Source organism: Adiantum capillus-veneris, chromosome 6 (genome assembly GCF_014529385.1).
Source record: "Adiantum capillus-veneris isolate H3 chromosome 6, ASM1452938v2, whole genome shotgun sequence".
Taxonomy (NCBI): Eukaryota; Viridiplantae; Streptophyta; class Polypodiopsida; order Polypodiales; family Pteridaceae; genus Adiantum; species Adiantum capillus-veneris.
In genome coordinates, this window is record NC_140936.1 from 3,162,261 (window position 1) to 3,173,357 (window position 11,097).

The 11,097-nt window shown below is 41.8% G+C and overlaps 1 protein-coding gene across 1 annotated transcript; it reads right to left on the reverse strand.

The window, feature by feature from the left end:
* Positions 1-7,494: 7,494 nt before the first annotated feature.
* Positions 7,495-10,086, reverse strand: LOC147455073 (uncharacterized). Its single transcript, XM_086513918.1, has 3 exons — positions 9,829-10,086; positions 9,660-9,714; positions 7,495-9,572 (listed from the first exon to the last, which is right to left on the reverse strand). Exon 3 carries the CDS (start codon positions 9,512-9,514, stop codon positions 7,922-7,924), a length of 1,593 nt encoding a protein of 530 aa, XP_086370044.1. The 5' UTR covers positions 9,515-9,572; positions 9,660-9,714; positions 9,829-10,086; the 3' UTR covers positions 7,495-7,921.
* Between the last annotated feature and the right edge of the window lie 1,011 nt (positions 10,087-11,097).

Consider the following 11,097-nt stretch of genomic DNA (forward strand, 5'->3'; position numbering starts at 1 on the left):
CATGTTTTTTCTCCTAAATCTCTGTTAGGGCTGTGAACCCCTAACACTTTGGTGATCTTGTTGGGGATTGCCAAAATGTTGGGGGTCCCCTACAAATTATTTCCAACACTGAGCATAACGACTCCCATAATTCCTTTGCAGTGGTCTTATCCCATAACGGTAAACAAGATAGACTCACCAAGGTGGGGTAAATGGTCGCCATAACACGAACATCAAGATCCTCCCACTAATCATCATAGCACGAACATCAAGATCCTCCCATTGATCATCATTGTAAACACCCTCTTTATGCCCTTTTAATGGCGCTACAAGGCTTATTTACCAAGACATCAAGCATAAGTTTCTTATGAATCATGAAGTTTGTACCATCAAACTTCTTGATATAGTATTCTTCTTTCTCAAAAGATCTAAGAGCAAATGCAAGAGAGCGAGGTTAGGAATTTATGGCAAAATTTTTGTGGAAATTTTAGCAGAGTCTCCTCTGTATAGAGATCAAATCTCAAGCAAAACTTAGCAGAAACAATGCAAAACTGTAAAAGAGCTGACATGGAATCAGCTGGCATATATTGCTCAAAAGAAATATCGAAAGATTGCCAACTTGGAAAACCATCACAAAAAGTGTATCTCACATGCAACCATAACCATAAATCACATCATATATGCGAGTATTCAATGATTGTGCACAACTATCCTTACAAATCCACTTTAAGTTAATATTTGATTGCAAAACATTTGGTAATATTTTGACAGCGTAAACCAGCTTGATAACATAAACCAAACCTCTATTGGAACACAAGATAATATAAACAAGTTAAATTCTTGTATATCTAAACAAAGTTACAAAGAGAATAAATGGACTCATTCATCGATTGAGGTAGCTCTCCTATCAGTCGACATTCTAAAATTTTGATTTAAAAAAAAAACAACAAGATGCATATTGATGATAACTTATGTTACAGAGGGACTACAAATATGGATTATGTAAGAAGAAAATATCTAAGCAATAAATTTGATACTCGATTCAAAGGGTTTAAGAGATACAACCAAAACAATGTCTCTACTTCTTACTTGACATAGATGGTGTACATGATTTCACATACTCATGATCGCGCGGGCGTGTGTGTGTGCACACACACACACACACCACCATAAGCTACACCAAGGATTTAAACTGATAAGAGAAGCTAGAATCAACACCATACACCAAGACAAGCCCACATATGCTTATGTTTAATTGAAACTACCAATCGGTGGTGTTTTTTATGTGTAGAAGTACATACATAAAATTGAGTGAGAGAGAGAGAGAGAGAGAGAGAGAGAGAGAGAGAGAGAGAGAGAGAGAGAGAGAGATGGATATGGAATAAAGAGCTCATTGCAGTTGCTTGAGAGTTGATTGTGGTTGTCAAAAGGCTACTTGCGTTGTCATAAGAGAGCGAAAGAGAGTGCTATGCAGAGGTTTCACAAAGAAGGTGCCGATGGAGAGCACTATCACCGAGAAGGAAGAAAATGTTTGCTCCTCCTCCTCACTTGCCAAGAAGGTGGCAAGTGAGTGGGAGCGCTTGACCGAGGGACTAAGAACATGGAGAAACTGGTGATGGAGAGAGAGAGAGAGAGAGAGAGAGAGAGAGAGAGAGAGAGAGAGAGAGAGAGAGTTTGCACTACACCAGTGTATTTGCATCATGTGTGTATGGCCTTTATATTGCCTCTAAAAGGGGGGGGGGGGGGGGGGGGGGGGGGGGGGGGGGGGGGGGGGAGAGAGAGAGAGAGAGAGAGAGAGAGAGAGAGAGAGAGAGCAAAAGGGGGGGCACCTTGGTTTTTGGAGAAAGTGGAGTGTTTTTAGGAAATCCACTCCTTTTAGTACGAAAGCAAGCTTTTGTTTTATTGGCGAACTCTCATCCTTAGCCTTAGCCTCTATTGTTCAATTTGTGAATTTTAATGTTTTTATTTAATTAATTTGTTGTACCATGCTTGTAGATCATTACAATATTTCATTTTGGAAAAAAACACATTTTAACCAATACGGTCACTCTACACATATGCAACGCCCAAAAGAAAATTATTTTCAAGAAAACACCAAAAAAAGTCACGAGGAGTTTTTTTTCCAAAATTAAACCATCACTCTCTTGGTCCCAATAGAGATAAGAAACGACTCTGATTTTTACTAAAAAGCAATTTCTCTCTCATAAAAATACCGAAAAACATGAGAAGCAAAATCTTTCAGAATTGAACTATGACTTTTTTGGACACGATGGAAATAGGAAGAGACTCTACTTTTTATTGAAAAGCACCAAAAGCATGAAAAGAGACCATTTTATGACACAAATTATGGAATTTAAAATATGGTGCACATGAAAAGCTATATGTATTATTTTACAAAAAGAGCCATAAGATTAGGGATCTTACATTGGTGTAAACACACTCTCTCTCTCTCTCACTCTCTCACTCTCTCTCTCTCTCTCAATTCAGTGGGCATACTAAAAACAAAGGTCTATTTTAAAAGTCTTTGTAAGAGCTCTAGAGATAAATAGTGTTTGATTTTTTTAAGGTAATAAATTATGAGGGCTACACATAAAGAGAAAGATTATGATTTTTTAAGAGAAGGGTGGCACATGGAGCCACCTTTGTGAGAGCTTAATGTTGTCCTACCTATTTTCTTGACATTGCTCTATGTGATACCTACTCGGTTGCATTTTTCTTATCATGCATCTCTTATAGAGGCTAGTTTTGTCATATTTGTAGGGCTCCAAATTCAGAAACAAAAACTACTTTTAGCAAAGTGTTTTGAGTCTATAAAGCTTGACATCACACTCGAAAGATCTGGAATTGATATATCACTTGAACAAGACGAGAATAGATCTCAATGTACAAAATAGGGGGAAAATTGCATTGCAAATGTATTACAACATTATTGTTTGCTAAACATTGTGCAATCCTACTTGAGATGGATGTTGCTATCTTTTGAAGGCTGCATATAAGGCCCAACTTTAGTGCTAACGGGCAATGTATAACCCTCCTTTATGATTCCCTACCATGTGTAGGTATGAAGCAAGTTCAAATTGTAAAGCTTTTGGACACATCAAACATCAAGTAATCAACAAAACAGAAAAGAAAAATGAGGTAGCCTCTTTTCATTGGCTCTCCTATGCATAGTCAAGAGTTGACCAACTACATAGGCCACCTTGTCACTATCTTGCACAAAAAATATTGGACATGGATCAAAGATTCAAATTAGGCATTGTCATCCACCAATGCCCTTGGCCGTTGGATCCTCCTGGTGGTCTATTTAGTGGGTTTTTGGTTTATGATTTTGCAATGGTGTCTTTGAAAAACAAACAAACAAACAATCTAATTCTTACCATTGGTAACAAGTTAATACCTGCTAGATTGCAAACATGCTAGATATAACATGCATACGCAGATATAGGAACACTAACTAGGGGTACGCAATTTACATCACCCCTAGTTCACATGGGAGATCTAGTGATTGAAAGTGTCCATGAATTGCAATGCCTAATTTTAGCCATGGATTCCCCCTCAAGGAACACATGTCAATGAGAGATGATGACTCTTCTTCAACTTTTCAACATGCTAAAGAATGTTGGTTTCCAATGCTAGAAAAAAAACAGTTGGAAAATTCGCATCACTTGCACCCATGTTTCAAGGAAATGTAAACTTTGCCTAAAATGACATTCAATTGTGTCACTCGACTAGGCTTTAGGAATCTTGAAAGCATAGCTTTGTTGCTTTAAAGCTTGAGAATGTTGCTAGCTTGTCTCATATGCAAATGTGGTGTTTGTGGTTCATGGATTTTGACATGAGCAGGACCAAAGAGAGAAGGAAGACGTTGGGGATCCACATGCACATGCTAGCAATCAATGCAACAATGACAAGATCGACTGATTGAGAAAGTCACATTTATTACAAATGATCAAATTGATACGATTCACCATTCTTATCGTCGTGCAAACGAAGACCAAGGGATTCCTTGAGAATTACCATATGGTACCACATGAGTATTAAGAGTGGGGGGCAATAGAAGGGAGGGAAGGTACAATGTATGAGCAAGGTCCCGTATATAGAGGAAGTTAAGGGGCATTCGGTGCATGCAATCGACATCTCCTTATTATTACTCCCGAACAACAAAGAGCTTCAAGGGAATCAACCTAGAGGAGCAAAATGTAAAGACAACATTTCTTCATGAACGTGGAAACAAGTTAAGCCGTAGTATGCAAAAGTGATGACAATATTTCATTAGAGCTAAGTGTTATACTTGATGCCATTGTGTTGTTTGTAGGTAGGTGGAGCAAAGGGTTGACCATACTTTGTAAGGGAAGTGGTGTCCCAGGATATAAAAGCTTGGGTGGGTTGTTTGAGAGAGAGAGAGAGAGAGAGAGAGAGGGGATTACAATTATAGTAGGAAAATCTAGCATGAATAGTGCATTGCCAAAACGGCCATAATTAAAGACCATCAACGATCAAGGTGGGTAAAATCGCCCTTCTGCTTCCCGCGCAACAAGCTGGAGTCAAAAAGGCTCGAGGATATGGCTTTGAAGGGGTAGGGAAAGGTCTTCTACTGACCTTTCCCCGTAAAAAGTGCAACCCATGGCGACCCGGCGGGGAGCCGGAAGCCATGGTGGGAGCAGTTTTTACGAGGGAAAGGTCAGTAAAAGACCTTTCCCGGCCGTCAAGGTCTAGGGGAGTGGGGCCAAGCACTAGACTCTGACGATGAGCACGTGCAGTGCTGCAGCGCAAGTACAGGCAGTTATTTTTACGGTGCTGACGTGTGGCAAAATGATTGCCAATCATTGCCATGCGTGATTACGCCCGCTGACTTGTCTCACATCTGACGGCCCATGCTGAAATTACTGTCAGTAATGGACAGTAGATGAGTGGCCGAGATCTCCTGCCCCACGACCCTGGACCTTGACGGGATTGGGTTCAGGACAATGGATGGCTAGGGATACTCCTTTTATGGCTTTCAATAAGATGCTTCTGAGCGGGCAACAATCCCACTCTCTTTCTGATCTAAGTGGAGCTTCCCAATTTCTCTCTAAAATGCCACCATCTCATAAAAGACAATCCAGTGTTTGGCTCTGGATTTCTACTTGCATGCTGACCACACAGAGGAGTTGTAAATGGCTTTACACGAAAACCTCTCAGAGTCCCACTTCTCCATACTATATATAGGCTTCGCAACCACACCATGTGCATTGATTTGTGCACCAATGTAACGTTCCTCATTAGACAGCAACAAGAATCTCTAACTCTCCTTACGACTGTTTCAAATAAACACCAGAATATCTGAGCACAATGAAATCTTTATAGTAAATTCATTAAAACATGCTGGAGGACAACATACACAGTTCAGAAATCTACAATCAATCACAAACATAATAGCGACATTAGAAAACGATTACCGACTACGAGACTTGAAGCCAAGTCCATGTTAAGCAATGGTTGCAACAAACAATAGAGACAAAAAGGCACAACAATTAATTGATTTGAGTTTCATTGAAATAAATACTAATTTGACCAGCATTGGAGTAAAGGATTACCCTTGGGGATCCTTAACTAGAAACATTCTGAATCATGACTCACCACAAAAGCACTCACTAGAACCTGTCAATTGCAATTCAAGGAAGCACACAGTATACTAATATAAGAGAACGACAAAAATACTTACAAAAAAGAACCCCACTAACAATAAGGCTGCTTTGTTCTGTATTATGCAGAGCTCCTGTACAACCAATGATCCAAACTGTTGCATAAGAGTGTCAAGAAAGCATTCCACAATCCGTAGAAAAGGAAGCACGCCCGGACAGGTACTGCACAGTGGAAATATCTATGGCTCCACTCATCCAGCCCACAGATAGTGACCTAGGCTATGAGCTACTCCGCATGAAATGCATGTCTACCTCCTCCACCTATAGCATTTACACCCATCCAGCCAGCTGCCAATCTCTGCGACTGACAGTGAGGTTCTTAAGAGTGAGCCACACATTATATGAATGGCACTAGGTCAATGATCTTCCTTGGCCTGGGGACTTGCAAATGGCAGATCCCCTAAATTCTATTCCACATGTTAGAATAAGCATGGAAACTACTTGAGACGAATGTCTCCCGTTGTCAAAGTCACAAGGAAACTCCGTTTCGGGGCCTATCAAATCGAAAACTTCGTTTCCACAGTTTTCTCGTTCCCTCTGTACCGTTTCTTAATGAGTTTCTGAAGGTTATACAACTATAAGAAGCCGTTGCTAATCCATTCCATTACAAAGAGCAAGCCGTTTTCTGTCTTCGACGGCCTTGCCGGTCTCGTTTCCATTTCCTAGTTCCATGTGACAAGGCTCACTGTAAATTGCGCTGGTTAGGAGCTACTTATTGGTGATAACCCTGAGCCCAGAAAGATCATCCTGACTCAGCTTAAGTTACAAAATCTCTGCCTGCCATAAGGGCAGACTGCTCCCACAGCTGCAAGAAGCAAAAAATTTGTCGACGACCTCTTTTTTGTCACACAAGAAGTTAAAACTTCACCTGCATGTTTTCACATCGTTTCCCAAACCAGACAGAGAGCATGTTTGGAGGGTGTAAGATTGCTTGGTAAAATCTCCAGACATGCCTGCCTTGAAAAATTGAAGGCCCTCATGAGAGATATTGAAAAACTTGCTGTAACAAAATGTGCTTGGTTAATTATGCAACTAACCAGCAGTAAAATTACACATTATCACCTTCAAGGGTCAACAGCATCTTGCCGCATGTCATCTGGGCTACATTCTGAAGGAATCGCAAGCGTCAAGCAACCCCAAAGAAGAAGCCCAGGCACCTGCTGCACGACCTCAAACTTCAAAGTAATGCCTGCATACCGCTGACAAAAAATCTGCTGAATGTGAGGGGCTAATCGCAGTGTCAGAGGTAACATACGGTCTGCTGAAACTCAACCCCATAAAGAAAAAGAAAAAGAAACTTTCAGATGACTGCTAAGAGACAACAAGGTTGACATAAACCAAATGTCACAAATGCTTTTGGCTGTGTCCAAGAGACGCACTACATTTTGTCTGATTGATTGATCCTCCTCGTCACAAAATTTTCACATAATCTTTCCCGGTGTCATCCAAAGTTCTTAAAACATTTAAATAACAGTAATCACTTACCACAAACCAAAAAGAACCTTTCAGGGTACGGCTAAGAAAAACCCAAATATTGATCTACATCAAGTGTCAAATGTACTTACAGCTGTTTTCAACAGCCTGACTCCCTGTTTGATTGATCCGAGTCATCAAAAAATCTTCACAAGAGCCATAAAATCGTTTCCAAAGTTCTAAATTAGTCAATTTTACTTTCCAACCGTGACTTGCTGCAAAAATAAGCAACATCAAACTCTGAGAGACACTGCGGAAGGGAGCTCAAGAGACATAATGCTTTGAACACCTCCACACAAAGCCACATCCACATGAAACAAATATCTACTGGCCCTGCCAAACAAAATAACAACATAGCAAACTGTAAATAGCACTATAGAGAGTGCTCTTGAACAGAATTGAAAGCTTAAACATCTCTGAACAAAGCCAAATCCATACAACTGATAACATTAGTGTTGTCTGAAGAGGGGGTACTAGAGCCCACTGGGGTATACATTTTGCGGTAGTGATGTATGTAAAAAGGATGGCCGGCTTTAATGACAAAGATGTGCAGAACTAGCATGGCTCAATAAAGGCTAATACAGTCCAGGGCACCTTACTTACATCCTTGCAACTGCAAGCATTTCTAGGCATATTAAGTATTCATCAGCAAGACTCCAAGACATGATAGCCTGAAACCCATGCCATTCACTGCTCAAAACCATGTGAAAGGGGCAATGATCACATGAGCAGCTCAGGAGGCAAGCTCTAGTTGGATCCGAAACCAGACAGTTGACCTTCTAAAATCAGGAGGCAGTGGATAAATCTATGTACATGCATATGTTAAGCTCAGCAATCCTCCCCCCCTTTGAATGCCTGTCCACAGAACCTGCTTCTGCCTTGCCAGAGGTAGAGCCTACTTGTTGAATGCTGATGGGTTGTACAACAAGCCTGCCGTTTTCTGCACTCTCAACTGCCTGGCATCGAACATTGATTGCAGTCTTCTCGTCACTAGCTGTTCTAGTGGATGAAGAGCTAATGGAATCTTCCGCATGCTTAACTGATTGCAGGGATTTTGCTTTGGAAGCCTCCACAATCTGCAAATTTGTCGCGTCCACTAGTCCAGGCCCATTCATTGTTTGCAAAGAAAGAGTAGTGTTGGGAAGTTTTGCACATCTCTCAGCCGCCTCAGATAAAGGGTTCAAATTGTGAGCTACTCGCTTGCTTCCACACCGAGGTATCATTTGGGGTTGTCTAGCTGACCTTCCCCGTTGGCCATCTGCTCGCTCATGGGTGGCTAACAACATTGGTGCTCTACCGTTATCAGCTTCTTTGGGCTTGGGAAGAGTGAAATCCCTGCTGCCTGCTTTTCCAGTCTTTTCTTGAATTGTCAGGCATGTGTCTGGATTCCGACAGCTGTATCTGGGTTGCAGTAAGCTGGACTTTCCTGAATTATTGAAATACCGAAACTTCACATATGTATTGCTGTTGCAGTGAGGGCAAGGCGGACAAGACTGTTTAAAATAATCATGCAGCCTTCTTTGCATGGCAATATCCAGGTTTGAGTAGCTATGACCATATGGTATCTGGCGTGTGGCCAAGACATACTTGAACAGATCCTCATCCTCCACAAAAATAGGCTCATCCAGTCTTACGCCATCCGTGCATTTAGGAACCTTTACTGATGCCATAGCATCCCCTTGAGCTCCACAAGCAGCATGGTCGGCGGAAAAGCTCATGGCTTCCATCTGAGGAGGAGTCATAGTATCCTCCGATAAATCTTCTGAGGAGGTTGCATGATCAGATGTAGTTGCGTGGATCATTCGGAAATTAGGAAATTTAATTCTTCCAGAATCAACATGCTCTGTATGGTCCTCACCTAAATTTGACTTCATTGTCTGCTCCATATCATCAGTTGGAGAAACTTCCCTACCTCCTCGCTTGACTGGAGGGATGGGCTTCGAAATGGCGGTCTCCTCCAGCACCACACCATTGTTTGCATACTGTTGAGTGGCTTTGATCACAACAGGACTATGTATTGCATGAAAAGATGCTATATTCTCAGCCATTGGTATCTTTTGATGATTATTTAGCCTTTGAACTGATATTGAGATGGGCTTTGCCACTTTGGACAGCCCTGAGCAGTCTACTGTCAGTTGAGGCTTGGCATTAGGGGGCTTGGTTGATGACGCCATGCATTCGTGGCAACCTTCACAGAAACCCAAGACTTCATCACCAGAGGGTTGGACATATGACCTTGGCCGCCAGTGTGGCTTAGCTGCACGGAACTCCTGATATCTCTCTGGGCCAAGTTCACATGCTGGAATCAAAATATGCCGGAGATCATCGTGTGCAACAGCATCTGTTTTGGATTGCAAAGCATGGTCCTGTTTAAACATTGCGATGGAGGCAAGACCAGAGGAATGGAAATTCCTGGCTGAAATGTCTTCCTTCTTTCTGCAGTTGCCCAACACGAAATGGGGAAAGGAAGGATCAGACTTAGTTGATAAAACATCGCAAATGTGATAAGGAACGAGACAATACCTCTAAATGATCAGAGTGAAGGGAACATGCCACTGATCACTTGTGAGAAGCGGCCCTGACGATCAAAAGCACGTCAGGTTGTTGCAGTTAGGGTTACAAGAAAGCAAAGAGCAGACAAATCCGCAAACGGGTAGGAAGAAGTGACCCGAAAATGAAATGGGTTGCTCACCGTTGGGCAAATCGCTGTAGATCAAAGCGCCTTCAGTGTGCTGCTGTTAGGGTTGAGAAACCAGGCAGAATCGCATTTGGGAGGAACGCAGAAACGAAAATGGGTGTTCACCGTTCGGGAAAGCAAGAATGGCTTTTTTTGTTTTGGGCGTGGCCCATTCTGATTTTCTTTGAGAGATTTTTGAGGGGGAGGAGCCCAAGAAAAACACACGAATACTGCGTCTATTATAGAAATGCGTATTAAAAATCGCGTGCGTGCTTTTCACCAAAGCGGGTAGACCCGGCTTTTCATGACGAAAAGCAGGACAAAGGAAAAGCAAGGGACCGCCACACCGCCCCTCAAAGCCAGCTGGCACACAAGACAAGAGTGGCGTCAAAAGCAAGCCAACTGAAAAGCAAACGCATGCATTTCTTCCTCCCCTTTTCCCCCTTAATATCCCTCTCTTTCTTGCGCCAAAAGCAGGAACCTTCCAGACCCCTCTCCAAAAAGCAATGCTAACGCCCCCCCCTTTCATTTTCAACCCTGTTCCCACCACCCTTTCTCCCATATTCCCACCACATATTCGATCTCTCGTCCCCAACCTGAACCCGCTCATCTCATGATCACCTCACCTTCCAACAACCTACGATACCTACCATTGTGCAGAGATAACCATGTCCATGCAATCTATTGTGTGTGTGTTGATTGAGAGAGAGAGAGAGAGAGAGAGAGAGCGCATATTCACACAAACCTAATGGGAGAAACATCCAAGGAAGCAATGCCTACACCAAGTATTACCACACTAATGTAGAAGTTCAACACGCGATTCTTTAATTCCTTATGAATAAAGGAGGGTCTTCTCTGTAATCATGGCAGTTTTCACCTTGTTCCCACCACCTCTTCTTCTTGGTTCCCACCACTTGTTGAGCATTTTATCCATTCTGAGGTAGTTTGTTCGTTTTGTGCGGGTGAAAATGAGAGCTACCTTCAAAATTCCTCTTGGTTGGTTTTCAAAGACTCATGCAGATGTCTCTACTCTGCAATTGACATTTACAAACTATATATGCCACTGACTCTATGTTGTACCGATCTTGCATTGACTCTATTGATGCAATTTCTCGTTTGTTTTGCAAAACACACATAGACACTCTACCCTTTTTTTGGAAATTTATTCTATGTAGTACTATGTGTGCTTACATTTTTCTTTGATCATTTCATATTGGACAATGTGATAAAGACACCATTATTTATAATGAATAACTTTGGAAATCACAAAAAGAAACTTTTATC

Coding starts and splice junctions, on each gene's coding strand:
- LOC147455073 (XM_086513918.1), bottom strand. CDS start 9,514: ATGTTTAAACAGGACCATGCTTTGCAATCCAAAACAGATGCTGTTGCA.